The sequence below is a fragment of the Chelonoidis abingdonii genome, chromosome 15 (genome assembly GCF_003597395.2).
Source record: "Chelonoidis abingdonii isolate Lonesome George chromosome 15, CheloAbing_2.0, whole genome shotgun sequence".
In the NCBI taxonomy this organism is placed as follows: domain Eukaryota; kingdom Metazoa; phylum Chordata; order Testudines; family Testudinidae; genus Chelonoidis; species Chelonoidis abingdonii.
The window spans coordinates 34,216,071-34,236,301 of NC_133783.1; the positions used below are offsets into that span (position 1 = coordinate 34,216,071).

Consider the following 20,231-nt stretch of genomic DNA (forward strand, 5'->3'; position numbering starts at 1 on the left):
TTACACCTGGCTTGAGAAACAGTCAACAAAATGTTTACACTGAGAGCCTTATTGTTGTTCTGCTCTCCTCCTCATGAAGATGAGTCATGCAAGTAGACTTCTCCCATCAGTGGAGCATGCAGCTCGGAGCACATGGCAGGAGGGGGTTAAAAACCCCAAATCAAAGGAATTTTGGGTCTCCATGCTCCTTGGATTCTGGAGGGGGGAAATGGTATTTCTAGGCATAAGCAAGAGATCCCCAGCTGCTTAGCCTTTGTTAGCCCTAAAGGACAAATAGAGCTGCTGATTATAGAAGCCTATATTACCTTTTGAAACCTAGGACCATAAATCATTCTTGTGCATATGTTTGCTTGCATTAACCTTGTAAATAATTCTCCAATTTCCTTTTCCTAGTCACTAAATCTCCATACACTTCACTATAGGATTGGCTACAGGCATTGTCTTTGATGTGAGCCTAAAGCACAACTGACCTGGGGTAAGTGGGATTAGAAGTAACCTGAATATTGCTGTGATTCTTGGTGTAAGGGGCCATCTATCACAGAGATATGCTCACCTGGCTGGCAAGACAGACCAGAGTACCCAAGGCAACTGTCTGAGGCTCTGTGTTAAAGCTGTTAATGTGCCAGAGGAGTTTGCACTTGGTGCAGATAGTTGGCAAAATCTAAGTTTAAAATACACAGCCAGTTTGGGTTGTGCTGTGGGTTTTAACAGTCTGCCCTGAGGTTGGTACTCACACTTTTGCTTTGCTGTTAGGAGCATCACTGCTATGTCCTGTCCCATTCTTCTCAACCACAGCTTGTCTTCTTGGGCCTTTCCATGGGTCCCCACTGTCACGACTGCCCATTCAAAATAAACCTACTCAGAGAATGATGGCACAAAGCGGAACCCATATAAGAGGTAGATATTCTAGTAGTAAAAATATTACCAATGTCATTCAAGGCACAATAAACTAAGAAGTCAGTCATGGCGAAAATTGTCCATTACCTTGCATATACTGGGAGTATATACTCCTGCTAAAGGCCAGTCAGGTTTGTGTGGCTCACTTTTTATCCAGATAAATTTGGAAAACTTTATAGAGTGTAGATTTCCTCTAATCTATCTTGCAGCTCAAAGGATGAAGCTGGCCAGAGCAGCAGCGAAGAGCACATTTATTTCTTCATAGTGGGTGATCACCCAACTTTATACAACCCCTCCTCAAACTGGCTGCTAGCTAATTCACCACCATGTGCAAGCTGATGAATCTGTTTGCCAGACATTGTTGTTTGTATGTTTATCACTGCTGATCCCATCCACAGACTGCAGCAGCATAGCAATTAATTGATGCAGGGTAAGCTAAGAGGAAGCAACTTTGAGAGAGAGAGAGAGAGATCCTTTTTTCCCCTTCTAAGTACACTCTCTTTATTATGTTTTCTCCTAATGTTTTGATGACTTGCTTTTTCTCTTCATGCTATGGTAATAGTGCTGAATGCTGATGAGAGAAAACAGGTGGAATCCATGGCAGTTATTATTTTGGTACCAAACCCTGTATTTTTCAGGGATCAGCTGGGTATTTTGGAGGTACTGGTGGGAACACCATGTCAGCTCTTTAATACCTGCTCCCCTCAATCAAGAATAGGGTCATTTATTTGCATATTGTCAATAAAAGGAAATACTCCTCTTGCTTACACAGCTGTATTTTTTTTCTTTTAGGTATTTCATCCTTTTTAAGGCTTATGTTAATGTTAGGTTTTTATAACATCTTAACTGTAGCTTTACTCTTTTTATCTTTGCAATTTCAATTAACTGTTCTAAGTAACTGACAACATGGAATATAAAACATTCCTGCAACAATGTAAGACTAACAGCAATTACGTTGATTTACTCTGGACCATGTTAAGTTCAGGGAGTGGGATAAAGAGACAAGAGTTTAAAACTTCTTTCACACTGATGTAATAAATTTAGTATATTGCTTTAAAGTTAGGGCAAAATAGCTGGTAACTGAAAGTAAAGAAAAAAGTTGTTTTGTTTTCCACTGTGATGGAAAACAATAGATTATGGGAAAGTTCTTCAGAAGGTGATCAGAGGAAAAGTTCACCAGCATCTATCATGAACTGTGTCTCTGTGGCCTGCTGGGATAGGAGGGAGGGACATAAAGGTGTCAGCAGTAGAGCTGATACAGTAAATCACAGTAGCGCTAGTTAAGTGTAATGGCAACCTAGTGTAACTGCCTTCAGAGTTCTATTTCTTTTTTGGGGTTGTACTCAGGACATGTCCCCTCTTTGTGACCTCAATCCTGGGGAAGAATGTTGTGCATTGGTCTTTCCTTTTTTGTTGGCAAGGACTAATCTCTTAGCAGGTTAATAAAAGGTGAAAAGAGCAATGGGCTAGGGATCACCAAAATAAATTGATGGTACCTCATAATCTGCATTTTACTTTGCAAGGATTTTCATGTCTCCCCATCTGCATGCTCTGATTTTTCTTTCTCTCTCTAAATGTATTGATAATAAGCACATGCCAGCCACTGCTAAAAAAAGAAACATATACAACACTAAGCAAAACAAAGGACAACAAAATAAAACATGACCTTAGAATGTAATTTTTTTAGGAGACTGCAGTTTCATGCTGTAAAAAATACATTTCCCTGTATTTCTACATGGTTGAAGTTTGAAATCTTTTCAGAAATAGGTGTCTAATAAGTTAATTTGAATGACCAATACCGTCCCAGCTCCAACCATAGTAAAGGTTCCCATAAAAATATCACAAATCTGATCCATTTAATTTCGTACAATGAGCAAAAAGGTCATGAGATGCTATTAATTTAAACCATTTGGTGATAGACTAATGAACTTTTTCCTTTAACTACTAGATTTATAAAGCATGGACTATCTTGTCTACTGTGCTAGAAGCAGCATCATTATCATCAATAATGTATATTTAATCTGATGACATTGTATAGTGAGAGAACTATAATCTATACATCATATGGCCAATTCTCACAAATGCCTGGAACCTGGGGTAACATACAGGACTAAAACATCTGAATTCTAACTGGAATCATCTCTAAGCACATACATGCTTCTCCCCACTATCCTCCCAACTCCTTGAAATCTTTTCTTATGAGAAGTAGGAATAATCCACAGAAGGGAGCAAGTAGACTACAAAGTGGCTATTGCCAGATCAGGTATGTATGCCCATTATTATGTGGAGGGTGGGCCCTACCTGCTATGCCCCTTATAAAATCATGGATACATTATTTTTACATAAGAGAGAAAAACTTTAATATTAATATCTCCAGCCCATTGTAGAATCTAGCCTGTAATACATTAAACCATCTCTATTCTTTCCGATAGAATGCAGTCCAGTTGTTAAGCCACAGTGTGCACTGTATAAATACAAACATTATTATGAAAAACATACCTTATCCTTCCACTTTCTGTCACCCAATTGGGTCAGGAAACGAAGTAAATGTGGGAAATGATTTAAAACCAATGAAACCACAAGTCCACAAAAGGATTTTTGCCTGCTGATAATTTATGGATAATAAGAAATACAGGGTACTTCTGAGATATGTATCTATTAAAACACATCGAAATAGACTATAACTCTCTTTGCAGTATAGAAGAAATAGCTTGGTACTAACAAAAATTCTGCTGATTGTGATTCTCTGTGCAGACTGCTTTTTGGGTGTTGGTCTTGCTTTGAGCAGGGGAATTGGACTAGATGATCTCTTGAGGTCCCTTCCAACCCTAATAATAATCTATGAAATCAGGCCAGAGCAAGCTTCAGAATCAGAGAGCACAAAGGTGTGTTAAAACTGTCTTTGCACATATACACATCCTTCCCCATGCCAAAGAGCATGAAGCTTTCCTAGGCCATAGTTAAGGATCTGGGCTCAGGAATCGATACTGATCTTGTTATCCATCAGCTTCCACTGATCTTGACATTGTTGACTTGCCTGCTACCCTAATGGGTGCAAAGGGGGGTGCCTTTAGGTAGCTTTCTTGTTCTCTCTCAAGGGACCCTCAGTTTTGGAATTTTATTCCCCCTTTGATCCAAAAAAGCTCCAAAATATTTGACCCTCAGGGGATGCTGTAAAACCCACCTCTTTAGCAAGAGTCTGTGGTGGGAGGAGTACAATAAGGGACCATATTTGTGGGTCAGATGGGATAGCACATTGTCTAGACTTGATTTCAGCTTTGGTTAGTTGTTTTCTAATGCTGGGGCAAGAGGAAGCTGCTGGTGTTATCTTTTATGTCTTTGTAATTTTAAGTGCATCAAAGGTGGTTAGAGCACAAGAGAGACACTTTCGTTTTTAAATTGGTTATAAATTAACATAACTAAATAAAATCAGATAATCCCTAGGGCCTATAAGGTATTAATGACTGCAATGAGTTTGCAAACAAGTATGAATATAGGACAAGTCACCCTTGATAAAATGATCAGCCTAACTTGTCAGTATTGCAGACTTCACAAACTCCACACATTGGTTTAAGGTACTAAAATTGCACAAAAAGACACAAGCAGATCAATAGTAATAAAAGGAGCTTACAATACCCCTTATTAGTTGAATATACTTAATATATTAGCTGCTCATACCGCAACTAAAAGGGCAGTTGTAAAATTCCATTAAAACTGTAGGTTTTTCGTAACACTGAAATATTTGTAACTGAACAAAACATTATGGTTGTTCTTTCAAATGTTTACAGCTGAACATTGACTTAATACAGTTTTGAAACTTCACTGTGCAGAAGAAAATTGCTGCTTTTAACCATCTTAATTTAAATGAAACAAGCACAGAAACAGTTTCCTTAGTTTGACAAATATTTTTTTTAAATTTCCCAGCCCCCACCCCACCCTTTTTTTTTAAGTAGTTTACGTTTACCATAGTACTGGATTCGATTGTGGAGTTTTGTTTTATTTTTTTGTCTCTGCTGCTGCCTGATTCTGTACTTCCAGTTCCAAATGAGGTGTGTGGTTGGCTGATCAGTTTGTAACTCTGGTGTTCGTAACTTTGAGGTTTTACTGTACTGTGTGGGGTGACCACACTGCCTGTTTTGGCCAGGACACTCCCTTTTTTAAGCCTTGTTCCAGCCGTCCTGACTTTTTTGGCAAAAGTGGGTATTTGCCCCCTTGAGCACTTGGCAAGAGCAAAGGGGACAAATGCCCACTTTAGTAAAAGAGTGGGATGTGGAGGAACATGTGGGGGGAGCAGCGCTGCCAGCCTTGTGCACTGGGAGGACGCTGGGCTCCAGTGGGGGGCAAGCAGGACTTGGGCAAGCAGCAATGCCAGCTCCAGCCTTTGGGAAATATGGTCACCCTACCTAGTAGGTGCACTGCTTTCCCAAGCCATGCCTATCCCCTGCATGGGGAGAGGGGCTCAGGCAAAAGGCTCAGGCCAGCCTTGCATGGTGTCCCATTTTCCCTTTGGGAAACGTGGTCACCCTAGTACCGTGGCATCCTACAAAAGCATCCGCCAGCTTTTAAATATTTTAATCAGAAACTCATTAAAAACTGTCTGTGCTGCGCTTATTCTTTGGTTGGAGACAGATTTGTGAAATATTTTATCTTTAACCCACCCACGAAGTTACATTCATTTACATAACTTAATGAAGGCTGCATTATTCATCAAACTTCTCATATAACATTTTTCATATGACATTATTAAACAAACTAGGCAAGCCAGCATAGTAATGAACCTTCTCTAAACTTGCTGCCAGTTATGTTCCCTTACTCCTAATCTATCACTCTAATGGTTGCAACTAATAAACTTTAAGAATCTTTGCCACTAATCTGTATATGTTTTGCAGTGCATTCTGGATGTATAGCCTGACATAGAGAATTTACAATAGAGACCACCTGGCAACCAAAACTCTTTATACTAACAAATGCTATCCAAAGCTACCCACCCCATCTTTATTACCGGGGGGAGGGAGAGTCCTTTACATTAACACAGAGCCTTTTATCCTAAAGTGTTTTGCAGCCAGGAATAACTGTAACCACTTCTAGAGTGGAACACTATCTTTTAAACAGTGCACACCACAATACACCAAAACCAATATTTGTGATCATCTTTTCATGTCTGAAACATTGCCAGAATATGCATGGATTAAAGTTGAGTTTGAACCTCTTTGACATTTCGTTCTTTTTTATGCTTTCAAACTTTTTCCCTCACTTGCATTTAGGGGCTGCACATAAGCTAAACATAACACCATATTAGCCTCATCTGACAATGCTAATTAATATCAGGTGTGTATTAAGGCAAACATTTTCAAATCTGGTTCTCTGCAGTTAGGCTCCTAAAGCCATATTTAGGAAGTAAAAGTGGCCTGATTTTACAGAGGTATTGAACACTGTAGTTCCCGTTGAAATAAATAGTAACTGCAAAGTCTCGGCACTTTTGAAAAATCTGGTGTTATTTAGAAGCTGAAATACAGATTTAGGGGGCTAATTTAGGCATCCAGGTTTACAAATGTTGACTTAAATCCACTGTGATAGAATCCTCAAATGGTGTCCCTCCTGATGAATGGTGCCAATGAGTAAAATTTTCAAAAGTACAAAAATCTCATTTTCACAAGTGACTTAGGTACTTGAGTACATTTTTTCTCTAAATTGCTACGTATTTTTTCCAGTACTTCTCAAAAAACACTCCAGGTCATCAAAGGGAGTAATATAAAAAAAGTGCTGCAGATAGAAACTAACATGCAAAGCAGAACAACCTTCTATCAAAATGTGATCTCTCAAAGGCTAGAAAGAAATTCCTAGAAAAGGTCTAAACAAAGAACAGGATGTTGAAAATAAAAGGTTTTAAGTGTTCTGGGCTGTTCAATTGTTTTGTATTTTTTAAAACAAATTAGAAAGTAAAATTTCTTTCTACTGTTCAGCTGATAAAAATATTCTGACCCTTGTATAATTTCACGAAGACAAATGGCAATCAATAGGCTGAAATGTTCTTTCCATCAATCAAACAATAACCCTATTTTCCCCAATTCAGTTTTCAGAATTCATTACATTAGGTTTGTGCAGTTGTTGCTTATTCATAGTCATTACTTTTAAATTAAGCATTATCCATCTATATAAGCAGTGGTGTTGTAGCTGTGTTGGTCCTGCGATACTGAAGAGACAAGCTGGATGACATAATATATCTTGTATTGAACCAATTTCTGTTGATATTACCTCACCCACCTTGTCTCGCTAATTACCCATCTATGACCTTAAGTTAAAAAGGTTTCTGCATTTCAATCAGAAATCAGTTCAATATGTTCCTTAATCTCATATTTAATCAGGAATTAACCTTCATATAACATAACAGCAAATTTCAAAAATATGACATTTGACATGCTGTGAAACTGAGTAAGTTTTACTTTAAATAGGTTAAAGACAGGTGCTTCTGGTAGTCCATGTTACATCTAGAAAAACAGCATGGTGCCACAAAAAAGAAGCAAGCACAGCCTTCCTTTGAAAGATCAGAGTGCAACACGTTTGATCATCTGCATTTTTAAAAGGTGTACACAGCGCAAAATGTTCAAAAATGACTAGTAAATGTAGGTGCCTAACTTAAGACTCTTTAAAAGGGTCTGATTTTTATAAAGGGCTGAGCACCTGCTCTCTGAATCAGGTCCCTTTAATGAATTAGGCATTCAGAAGCACTAACACTTTAGAAAATTTTGGATAAACATTTCAAAAGTATCTTATGGTTTTGAAAATGGGATTTTGGCATGTTTTTTTTTTTAAATTACCCTTCGGCCATACTATTTAGTTACAATGCTAAAATTGTTTGGGGCAGACCCTCAGCTAGTTTATATTGTCACAATTTACCTCAGCTGAGAATCTGTCTCAAGTTATCTGGACAGATCCTGACGTAGTAAGACAGCTATGTCATTTTATCTCCAAACACAAATTGCTCAAACCTGGCCAACAGTGAGAGAGAAAAAAATGTTACTATCCTGCAAGTGCAATCTTAGACTTACAATAGGATATAGCCATGTATTCTCCAAACATAGCAACCATAAGCACTGAAATTGTTATATATTAGAGCAGTCTGTATGGCTGACACTTCATTTAAGAGATTGGGAGCAAGTGCAGTTACTGCTTAAACCCCATATGTGAATAATATCAGAGCCTAGATTTTTAAAAAAAGACCTAATTTCCAAAATATTTAATCTCTTTTTCTATTTGTAGACTATTTTAATGTAAAGATTAGCAGGACTCTAATAGTGCTATTTAAAAACATAAGACTAGCTTTTGCATTACATAAGGTTGCAGATGATGTGTAAAGTTTTGCAGTCAAAGAGCTAAATCTCTTTTATACCAAGGCCACTTTACATCACTCTGGCAGTGTGAAAGGGCCTAAAGTAAGTATAAATTGTCAAGTGGTGTAAATAGCAATCAGACCCAGAGAGTTCACATAGTAACAGTGATCTTAAAATTGGGCAAACTACCTCTGAAAAGTCTTGGCAAAGAGTGATTTTTGTATAAAGCAGAGCCTTGTAGTGAGACAATATAGGCAATGTTTATGTCTAGAACAAAAATCAATCACTTTTAATCTGTGATCTGGAAGAATGAAAAAAGCTATTATAACAGATGTTGATTGTGCTTAACATGTTGCCCTAGAAATCACTAATGCTAACAATCAAAATACTAGATGGCAAAAGCTTTTATGCTGAATAGAAACATTCTGACTTTTAATTGCCATTATTTTATAAGTGAAAAATTTGCAGGCATTGGCAATTTAGAATTTTCTCCACAACCCCCTGAAATCATCCCCAAGATCAGGACTAAAAGAAAAGGATCAGCTAAGAATTGTTCAATATAAGGAGTAACCCAAGTGCCAATGAAGTTTGCTTTATGTGTATGTAGCACTAGTGTGACAGTTCACCTTTTCCAACATTTGTGCAGCCAGCCTCTCCTAAGCTTTTTTGGTCACACGTCAACCCTGCTTCTGCTCTAAAATTTAAAATTAAGTTAGCCAAGGTTGAGGGAGAGTCATGCCAAGCCCACTCTCTCTCCTCCCCCAAACACTCTACTAGTATATGTGATAGGGCCTGATTCACTGCTAACTGAATTTGTATTTTGCTTTTTATTCTAAGAAATGCCAGAATTGTTAACAGCAAACCCCATCCTTCCTGTAACGGCACTTCATTACAGCATTTACAGTTGTAATCTAAACCATTGAGAGAGAGAGAGACAGACACCAACCTACCAGGTAGCAAGTTTGTTTGCAATAAGCCTTGGTTAAGGACACCTTCAGTCAGAAAGATTTAGATAGATATATTGTTGTCTATGACAATATTCAGTGGGCTGTTGGTGCAGGTTAAAAGGAGCTAAAGAGGTTTTATTCTTGACTTTTGTTCTGGTCTCTGCCTACACAGCTAGGAGGCTGAGCTTGGTTGTAGTTTAGGCAATATCAGGGTCAGCTCTACAGTTTTCACTGCCCCAAGCAATGTGCTGAATTGCCGCCACAAGCAGCGGGGGCAGTCTGTACACCTTTAGGGCAGCAAGCGTGTTTCTGCAGCGGCAGCAGCTTCTATGTTTAGCTGAAGCTGCCGTGGACCTCTAAACATAGAAGCTGCTGCTGAATTGCCACCACCATGGAAACACGCCTACCGCCCTAAAGGCGCACAGACTGCCCCTGCCGCCTGTGGTGGCAATTTGGCATGCTGCTTGGGGGCAAAACAGGGACTGCCACCCCTTGTAGAATGCCGCCCCAAGCACCAGCTTGGAATGCTGGTGCCTGGAGCCAGTCCTGGGCAACATGGTAAACCAAGACTAAAACTATGTCTCAAATTTAGATGCATGGTTACTATACAGGGTAGGGAAATGACCTGCATTATTATTTTCTCTCACGCCCTGGGGATTTTAGTCAACTATATAGAGGGTGGGTTTTCTAAGTGGATCATAGAAGTGTCCAAGAGTTTGAATTTGAGAAGATGTTATAGGATTAGTCAACCTCTTTGAGAGTCTTAGGGTATGGCTACACTGGTACTTTACAGCGCTGCAACTTTCACGCTCAGGCGTGTGAAAAAACACCCCCCTGAGCGCTGCAAGATACAGCGCTGTAAAACCTCAGTGTAATCAGTGCCACAGCGCTTGCAAGCTACACCCGTAGAGGATGTGGTTTATGTACAGCGCTGGGAGAGCTCTGTCCCAGCGCTGGCGCTCCGACAACACTCACACTTCAAAGCTCTGCCGCAGCAGTGCTTTGAAATTTCAAGTGTAGCCATACCCTCTGTTGCATCCATTAAGTTGGCTTGGTTCAGTCTCAGTATCTTTAACAAGGGAACTGTTTTGACTCCAATTTAGAGTCTTCTCATTAGAATTGAGTGCAGGAAAAATTGAGGCTAAAATGCAAGAGAATCCCTCCAGTTGATAAGATTGGGGAGGGGAAGCCACCACACTATAAACAAGAATTCAAATTCTTGTTTATAGCACCCAGCAGCTAAGTTAGTATATGCAAAAAAGAGCTAGAATGATATTTGGAGCAAAGCATCTTCAAAAATACAAAAAGTTTATTTTAAGTCATAATAATCCATAAACTTTGAACACAAAACACAGTATCAAAAAGCAAAATCTGAAAACACATTCTCCTGGCTTAAATATAAGTCACATGTGTATTTTGGTCACAGGATGTGCAGTTAAGTCCCATGGTTTCATGCTTGTTAAAAGGTCTCTGAATACATACACTGTCCTTAAACTCCTTCAAAATGCTAAAATTGACAAGCTTTCAACAAGATTCTTAAATAAGAGGGAAACATTGTTCCTACAGAAATAAGAAATAATTATGGACCACACTGACCCATAATTGTAGTGCTTGAACAAACATCAACCCAACTTACATTTAGCAGATTTTTAAAAAAATACATAAATAACTATTATACATTTACAAGTTAAATATAGAAACCTAAGTCCAATATTAAATAGAAAGCTATGTGTACTTTAAATGCTATAGAAATTTCATCCAGAAGTAACCTGTGACCTCAGATATGGCCATTGAAACCTATGAATTTGGTAGGCAGGTTGTCCACTGGATACACTGTGGGGCCAGTTTTCATTGTAGGAGGTCCATTTAACAGCTGCCAGTCACAATTCCGAGCCAACTCCACGGTAAATATTTTGAGAAGGATTTTTGCAAACTCTTTTCCCACACAGCTTCTCAAGCCTCCTCCAAAAGGGATGAAACTGAACCTGGAGGAATCTTCCGGAGAGGGAGACATGAAGCGGTCAGGGTCAAATTCATCCTTGTTGGTAAAGAGGTCTGCAACATCGTGTGTATCACAGATACTGTAGATAACATTCCAACCTTTAGGAATCTGGTAACCCTGTTAAAAAAAAAAGTTAGGAAATTCAAATATGTGAAGACTTCAGTGTAGAGGCAGATGAATGTCAAGATTTTACAGAGAAATAAAAGTCCCTGTACATATTGTCAGTTTGACTTACTTACTTTCAGATAAATTACTATAGGGGCGGGGGGAAGCAGCCACTACAGCCTGTGAAGGGATTTAACAGAAGCAAAAGCCCAGGTAACCCAGCTTACATTTAACTCAAAAGTCTTGAGTGCAACTCGAAATCCTCCAGGAACTGGTGGACTCAGCCTGAGGGTCTCTTTGATGACACAGCCTGTGTACTTCAGCTGTTCCAAGACTTCTATATCCAGTTGTTTGTCATCTTGGTTCATGCTGCACAACAAACCCTAGGAAAAGAACATGGTTAACATAAGACTATGCACACAAATGTCAGGCTGCAGTTTGTGTTAGCCTGACCCTGCATTGCCATCAGTAATGGAGTACAAGCTAGTCATCAAGCTTCCAGGCATCGCAAGGGCTTCCCAAACAAGCCTGAATCATTGCAAATCTCATTTTTCAAATGGAAGAGTCAGCTCTTCCTGGTTAAGTTGTCTTAAGGGGCATTAACTTTGCTTAAGAGATTTAGTCTCTTGTCTGTTAGAGTTAATACACTCCCCTCTCAGGAAGGATGAACAAACAGTAAACTGAATGCAGAAGAATTTTAACTTCCACAGAGAAGACACCCACCGTCATTTGTAGCTCCTTTCTCACTTTTTGCAGAACAGCCCGGTGAAGTCCTAAGAAAGTGATTAGAGATGTGGCAGCACTGGCTGTGGTTTCATGCCCTCCAAAAAGAAGTTCTGTTGCCGATTCTTTTAGCTCCTGAGACAAAGAACAGGATGTTTGGGTACGCACACTCTATTGTTTTAGGTACTTGAGACCAAATTCATGGCCTTCTCCTCCCCTGCACAAATGCCCTTCTAAAAACTGCACCGCCAGTAAAGCAGAGAGGAAATTCCGCATTTAAATGTCACCAGTGATTAGCGATATTCCTAGGCTCCACATCTACAGGCTGCGTTTTAATATAAAGTCACAGAAAAACACGGGTGGGAATGGGAAGACGAGCAGAGACTCCTTTTCCGGGAAGGGATTTTGGAGAACCGATGGCTTAGGGAAGGATTGCCCTGGCTTTGCATACGTCATGTTGTGCCGTACAGACTGAGCACAAAGGGGAAAGCACCGAGGGGGGTTTCCGGTCCCTCTGCGAGCAGGATGTGCCCTGGGAGGCCAGGATCCGGGGCGGCTGCAGCAGAACTCCGGTAGCTCCAGAACCGGGGCTGCCGAGGTAGGAGAGGGACTGGAGCATCTTCCTCAACTCTAGCGGGGGGAGAGTTGAGACCACTCATGGGTCGCCATAGTCAGAAATCCTGGCCCTGAAGCTGTTCCCGACTGAGGAAAGAACTTGCCACCCTGATCTTCCTTCTCCCGAACTCCGCATTGCGGGGGGAGCAGATACTTAGAGCCCGATCCTGCTCCCATCACATCAACAGGAGCCATGTTAGAGTTTAAAGGAAGCAAAAATCAGGCCTTTGGTTGGGGCAACGCAGCGGTCCCCGTGGCAGGGCCGCCAGCGCCCGCGGGCATCTCACCTGCATGTTCAGCGGCTCCCCGTTGTCCTGCGTGTGCTCCATCAGCAGCTGCAGCGCATCCGTACAGCAGCCCGCCGGCTGCTTACAGGCCATCTTCGCCCGGATGTTCTCCTCGATCTTGGCGTGGATGAAGTTCCGCGCCCGCAGGCCCTGGGGTGGAGAAGGGAGCTAGAGGGCGGTGGGTCATCCCGCTGCCAGGCCGTCCCCATAGGCCGTGCCAACCCCCTGGGAGCACGCTCCCATACACTGCCCCCCAATTCCAGCTGCCATCGCCGGGCACCTAGTGCCAGCCCCCTGAGCCAGGGCTGCCCCGCCCCCCGGAGATGCCTGGGACTCCCCACTCCAGAGCTAGCCCCGAGCGCAGGCGGGAGCGTTACCCGGTAGAGCCCGCTGAAGGGCACATCGATGGGCAGGGAGAAGAGGTTGCGGATCATCTCCTCGAAGGCCTCCACCAGCTGCTGCTCGCTGTTCTGGTCCGTGTGACGCGACTCGAAGCCCAGCAGGATCCTCATGGCGATGCGGAACATGAGGCGCTTCACTTCGGGGTAAACTAGCAGGCAGGAGCCGCCGCTGCGCAGCCAGCGAGCCAGGCAGGCGTTCACCTCCTCCTGGATGCCGGGGACGTAGTGCTGCAGGGCCTCCCGGGAGAAAGCCTTCATGATCACCTGCGGGAGAAGGGGAAGGCTCAGGACACAGCCCCCCGCGCCGCCCCAGGGGAAGAGCGCGCCGGAGCGGCAGCTCAGCCTGGCTGCACTGGGGAGCGCACCCCCGCCCCAGCCACACAAAGGAAGGCGCCGCTCCCGGAGCTTTGAGAGCGCACAGGCGGCAGCCTCGGCCGGATGCAAACCAGGGAGCTGCAGCCCAGCCGCCCGCAGGACAGGTGGGGGAAAAGGAGCGGGGCCTCGCGGTACCTTTTTGCGGTCCTTGTGCTGCCCGTCGTGCAGGTTGGAGAGGCAGCCGGATCCCAGGATAGTGCGCACGGACGCCGGCCACTGCACAGACACCAGGCGATGCTCCCCGAGCAGAATGTGCCGCACGTTCTCGGCCCCCATCACCCGCACGGTGGGGCGCCCGAAGAGGTGGGTCTTGTAGATAAACCCATATTTCCGACGCTTCATCTGGAGAAACTTCCGCCGCTGGAGGGAGAGAAGGGCAGTGATAGCTGGGATCCGGGCCAGCCGCCTGCCCGCCCGCTTCCCCGGCTAGCGCTGCCCTGCCCCGGCTACCTGGAGCGCAGCGCATCCAGGAGGCGCGACAGCTACTACCCTCAACCTGATCCCGCAGAAAGAGGAGCCGGCTCCCCGAATCGGCCATGGCTAATCGGAGGGGGGGCTGCCCCTTCCCGAAGCCGGGCGGGGGCAGGGAGAGCTCGCGGGCCTCACCTGCAGCACCAGTTGCAGCGTCTCCCCGAAGAAAGGGAGCCCCATGGTTCCTGGGGGCAGCGGGAGGCTGCAGCCGGGCTCCCGGCCGCTCACACAGTACAGATGCCACAGCTTCACCGCGGCCAGGAAGAGCAGCAGAGGCAGCAGGACGGTGCACAGGGTGCTGGCGAGCAAGGTGGAGAAGCCCATGGCTCGCGAGCAGCGCCCGCAGCCCCTACCTGTCTCCGCAGAGCGCAGCAGCGCACAGGCGAAGCCCTGCCGTGGGCCCCTTTTTATAGCCCTCCCCCAGGTTGCTGCCCACTCCACCTTGGTCAGATACATTAGTTCACCCAAAGTTCATCTTTAATTACGGATTGTGGCCTGGCTCCTCCCCCCGAAATCTTTAACTGTTTGGTTTGCGCCGTGGCTTCTCCGGGTCTCCCTCCTCCAGGAGCTACAGCCAAGCCACAGAGCTGACTTTGAAAAGGTGCTAATTTCACCCGGACAATGGGGCTCGCGGGAGAGGGGGCCTCAGATCTCAGCTCCTTCAGGGCGCTACTCTGTAGCTCATTGAATAATCATTAAAGGCTGGAATGGGGGCAGAATTGCAAACAGCTGCTAGTTCAGCTCGTCGGGATCAAGGAAAGACCAGCTAATTAGCTGCATCCTTTTTACCTTTATTTATCCCTCATTAAACCGAGTAAGAATATATTGAGGCAGATTATAGAAATGCCTCGCTCACTTTGTCCTTCTGCCCAGTTACACGGGAAAGCACGTACCGTTTTTATATTTTGCCTCTATGCGCGGTTTGATAACGACCGTACACACAACCGACCTTTTTAAATCTCTTTTACTGCACTTTGCAGTTCAGCCTTTGTTTCAAAGACCTGAGCCCCAGGCTGCAGGCGAAGAGCCGAGCTATTGCATACTGTGCGAGGAGTAGTTAATTGGACTTCGCCTGGTTCCGGGTTGGTGCTATTGCTCGTGACCATAGTGGGAGCAAGTGGTACAGACCCTGGACAGCACTAGCGGGGCGGGTTGGGCCAGGGACTGAGCGCTTTGAACATCTCCTCTAGGTTTTCCCTGGGTAGAACTGAGTTCCCCGAACTCCAGCTGCAAAGCCTTGGGTCGCCCGGAACGCAGCTTTGGGTTTACAGGGTAAAAACAGAACTATATCACTGGATCACGAACAGCCGCCGCTTCACCTTGTCCCCTCAAATTAGTGCGTGGCCTGAAGTTCACCTCAAAGGCCCAGCTTGTATTTATGGTCAGGGTCCTGAGAGGAATAATCGGCATCAGGCAGGAGTAAATTCTGAAACTTATGATGCAGCGCTAATGGCAGGTTCAAACACAGGTCAGCGAGGGAAGGCAAGGTTATATCAAAAAGTAAACATCCAGGCTATCGCCACCCACAGACTTTTATAGACGCTTAAATCATGGATCACAGCATCCGCAGACCTGCGCCTACGCGTGAGGTTTCTGGTGCTTCTCATCCTGGACCCTGGAGCATAGCTAGTCCTTACCCCAGGGGTCTTCTATGTGTGAATCTTTTCTTTTGCAACCTGCAGTGATGGGTTTGCCTTTTCAACAAGCAGAGCAGTAGTCAGCATCTGTCTGAATATAGGTGGGAGGCAGATAACCCACAGGCCACCATAACGTTATGGGAAGAAGGCAGAGGAATTCGGCATACTCCCCAGCAGCAGTTTAATTCAGAGGGGGGCTAAGTCTCCTGGCACAGAGACTGGGAGATAGCTATGCGTGCCTAGAAAGCAGACTTCGCTCTGGCTATGTGCTCACACAAACCGTGCAGAGAATTGCCCAGGGTCTGACGTTCACCTGTAGAGCATCCAGGAGGCAAGAGTGCTTCACAAATGCTGGGAAATGTTCTAATGCGGAGCCGCTTTTTATCACTGCGGTGCAATTCGGAATGGCAGGGCTGACTGCGGGGAAAGGATGTTCACGGGCGGCGGCTGCCACGGACCCTTCGCTTCTCCCACTCACGGTTGTAGATTTATAAGAGGTCGTTGTACAGGAAAATACGATCAGGGCTGGAATGAGTATCCAGTTCGTTTGGGGATCCTGGCGTTACACCTTGGCGAAGCCTTAAAAAAATATTTCGGAGCAGAGTTGAATTTCCCTTCTGTGCAACCAGAGACGTAGAGCACAGGTACTTGTTGGTTGTTCGCCAAAAGAGCAGCCAGCTGCTAAAAGTTTCCAAAACACCGATCGCTCTTCCTGCTCTGTCATGCGCATCATCTCTGAACTGTATGCTTACACCCATCTGGCTGCAGCGGTAGCTTTACAATCAGTAGGAATTGGTATTTGGAAACATGGTAGCTCCGGGGGTATACATATATATACCAATACCTACTGATTGTAAAGCTACTGATGCAGTCAGATACATATATAAAGTTTTTTTTACCTAGGAAACCTTATTCCCAAATAAATCTTTAAGGTGGTACCAGACTGCTTGTTTTTTTTTATATAACACCTCACAGATAACAGCTGTCCAGAAGTCACTGACTGGCGGTTACCATTATTACAATAAATGCAGCGGTAAGTAGTTGAAGTGTATGACAAGCACTTACCATAAAGTCTTACTTTTGTATCTAGCTTAGGCACCGTTTCGCAGAAATATGGCAAATGAATACAAACAAGATCCTCGATAACCTTCAAATTACAGAACTTTTTCTCCCCGTGTTTGTTGCTCACTACTTGTCTGAAATGACTCTCGCAGTTTCTTTTGTAAATTAGTGACTAGGGGCACTCCGAGGTTCAAAGTAATATTTGTATCTAGAAAATGTCCTTGCATCGAATATCAATAATATATTACAAGAGGAAGAAGTTTCAAAATCAAAAGAGCTGTCGCTATTGTTTGTCATATGTTTATATATGTATTTACCCTATTTCACTCGGAGGGTATTCAGCTGCATGTTTGTCTAGTCAATTTCGCTTTCTGATTCCCTGCCTAACCACAATAAATATTCGAGCGCGATTTTTTTTAACGGAATCTGAATGTTATCCCCTAATGTCTAGTGTATCCCCTTTTATGTTTTCTGGAAGACATGACTCGGGGAGTATTTCTGCTTAGTATTTAGTAGCCTGGTTGCTTTGACAGTACCTGGCAATGTAGTCGTTGAACGCCAGTGTTTCTGTGCCGCATGCACAGTTTTTTGACTGTTTTCTAGTTCTGGGACAAGACACTTAACCTGTGCTTAAAAAAGAAATTTATTTCTAGATGGTGCAGCGTCAGCAAGCGACCCGACCCGGGAGGGCTAAAGGCTTTTAAAGTTTAGAGTTTAATTGAAATGTCAGTGAAGGTTCCTTAAAAAACATTTATCGGTAGGGTAGAAGCATACGGTGACTAGTATACACATGCCTGCATATAATGCAAATATGTGTGTGCGGATTGTTTGCTGTGCCCAGATGTGAAATATAATTGTGTATTATACGATTTCAGCATAAATTTACTATGGTAAATTTCCCTATTTTCTGTTTAAAATGCTCACTTTGTTCTCATTCCCCCACCCCTCCGCTGACCTATATAAACCAACCAGTGGTTATGTTGGCGGCTTCTGAGCCCTCCAAAGCTGGCAAGGCAGTTCTCTGCCTAATAGGGATGATCATTTTCTGGTGTCTCCGTATCCTCAGTGAATTGCGCTGGGAGCAGTGGCATGACCTCGGGGTTCTTTCCCATTCCCATACTCTGACCTGCTTGTGACCTACAACACGGACCGTGACATCTGAATGAACTCTGCCAGCAACTTCGCCAAGTTCACTGTCCATCAAATAACGAGATACGGTGGCCTGAGCACCGATAATTACCACGGGAAACCTTTATTATCGCCACCGCCATCTATTCTACAGTCGTCAGTCCGAAAAGAATCAAATGGTAAAGAGTGAAAGGGATAATTAAAGACATCTTGGAAGAGGGTCAAGAAATTAACAGCCTGATAGGAACAAACTTTGATTAGAAGTAGTAATTGCTACACTTCACTTGCAAATGCTTATGTTTATTTGAAAAACAACATCAGTTTCAAGTTTGTTTTTTGCTAGATTCACATTACATTATTCAACAACGCGGTTACAGCGTTAGTGCTCGCGGTAATTTTTGAGCTTGGTCCTGAAGAATCGACGGTCACTTCTCATCCAAGCTGGAGGAGGAGGCTGCAGAGCTGCATTTGCCAGCCGGTTCCCCAGCCGATTAGTGCCTAGGTGAGCTGCCAGGTCCCACGGAAATAAAAGGGAACTAGAGGTGGATCAAAGGTTCGCCTATTTTTCTTAAAAGGATCACAATAGCGTCAGTAATGTTTGGATAGGTCAGTTCAGTGGTTGTGCTAATTAAAGTTAGTCATTGACACTTGTATCCACCGCCTACTGATTTCCCCTCCTTTCACCACAAAGATTCACCTTAAAGACAAGGTCAGGAGGCCAGAGGCTGCTGGTTCACTAAAGGGTCAACCTGCCAACAACACTTAACTCCGACTTTCAGTACAACCTTTTCCAGATTTGACCTGTCACATTTGGTAGCCATGTTTCTGCTCTAGGTAGCTGAGATGTTGCATGGAGTGAAATGATGTTACCCGACTTTCTGATGTTTAATTAGAAATACTGATCCAGGTAAGTTAGCTGGACGGTGGCTGCTAACACTCTGGCTAACAGAATAATAAATCATTCCGGTTGGTTTTCAGGCAGTGGGTCACCATTTAAGGCAAGGGGACTCACATATTTTGACTTTCCTCATTTTGGGCGATTGCAGGAGGACAAGAAAGTTTATTTAGGGCAGAAGTGTCATTGGAGAAATTATCCTAGGAACCAGTGTGTCAGCCTTCACAAAGGGCAACTTCATCCTCCAGATAGCAGGTGTGCGGATGGAGGTGTTCTGTTCCACCTCTCAACGATCTGATACATTTTAATATTACGCAAGAGCTTGACCTAGAGCAGGAGTAGCCATATTTTCCATCAAAATGTATGAAAAGTAATTATCAGATGTTTCCATTTCCTTGCTTCCCCTCACCTTTTAGACGGACAGTATGTACCATGTGCCTTAGCCAAAGTGCAGCGAAACCTTTCCATTGACACCAGTGGGCTGCCATCATGCCCTAAGTGAAAATGAAATAATGTATTCACTGATCTACACAAATAATACTTAGTATTACCCTAAACTATCCTCTCCACGCTCCAATGTAACTGCCATTTCCATTCATGGACATGAAAGGTAGGCATCACAGACCTTTCATTTACCCTTACAAAATATCAGTGAGAAATTCTTTTACAAGGGGAAAAAGAAAAATACTTAGAATTGAAGAGCAGGAAATGGCAATGCAGACAGTATTCAGAGACCCTCTAACAGGTCAGTCAGCACCCAACCTTAACTCCACGTGAATCCATATTTAAGTCATTGTACACCATATGTTGCATGACAAGTGGGCTTGTTGCTCAATGCTGCTCTGATAGTTATTATAATGTGAATATCGCTATAAATATTGAATTCATTATTCTGGAAGAGGTACCAGAGTGTATGCACAATAAATGGTTTTCGATCTTAAAATCAGGAACTTTTCAGCCAGAATCAAATAGTTAAATGTCCTGACTCTTTAAATGTTTATTTTAAAAAGGTCACTTCCCTCATGAAAGCCGATTCTCTCATGCAGGTTTCAGCCTGCAACTAAACTCTAGTCTAGGGCTCATTTACTCTGACAATGGGATTTAATGATGGATCCTTAATAATAGCAGCACAGTCCTTACTATGATACAGTGTTAATGTACAATATTAATATATAGTACTATCAGAATGCATCTTTATCATATGGACTCCAATGGAAAGTGTCGGAGTGAGATGAAATACAAACTCTTTACATTAATCTATCGGAAATTAGAGTTATCGGAAAGTTACAGATAATTGGGATGTATCTGACAGGTTTGGACCTGTCAGATTGCAGCGATCCCTTAGATTTTTCTCT

The 20,231-nt window shown here is 43.4% G+C and overlaps 1 protein-coding gene across 2 annotated transcripts; it reads right to left on the reverse strand.

Moving 5' to 3' along the window:
- Window positions 1-10,916: 10,916 nt before the first annotated feature.
- Window positions 10,917-14,478, reverse strand: CYP26A1 (cytochrome P450 family 26 subfamily A member 1). 2 transcript variants are annotated; one of them, XM_032793154.1, is made up of 7 exons: window positions 14,290-14,478; window positions 13,819-14,043; window positions 13,285-13,572; window positions 12,908-13,057; window positions 12,006-12,140; window positions 11,510-11,665; window positions 10,917-11,294 (listed from the first exon to the last, which is right to left on the reverse strand). In XM_032793154.1, exons 1-7 carry the CDS (start codon window positions 14,476-14,478, stop codon window positions 10,953-10,955), a joined length of 1,485 nt encoding a protein of 494 aa, XP_032649045.1. In that variant the 3' UTR covers window positions 10,917-10,952. The 2 variants fall into 2 exon arrangements, with proteins under 2 accessions (XP_032649045.1, XP_032649046.1); XM_032793155.2 differs by lacking the exon at window positions 14,290-14,478 and having other exon boundaries at window positions 13,819-14,057.
- Window positions 14,479-20,231: the final 5,753 nt, after the last annotated feature.

Excerpts from the sequence above, each read along its gene's own strand:
- CYP26A1 (XM_032793154.1), bottom strand. The coding sequence starts at position 14,478 with ATGGGCTTCTCCACCTTGCTCGCCAGCACCCTGTGCACCGTCCTGCTG. Across the intron at positions 13,573-13,818 it reads AGCACAAGGACCGCAAAAAG|GTGATCATGAAGGCTTTCTC; the intron begins GTACCGCGAGGC and ends CTTCTCCCGCAG. Across the intron at positions 11,295-11,509 it reads TCAAGACTTTTGAGTTAAAT|GGTTACCAGATTCCTAAAGG; the intron begins GTAAGCTGGGTT and ends TTTTTTTAACAG.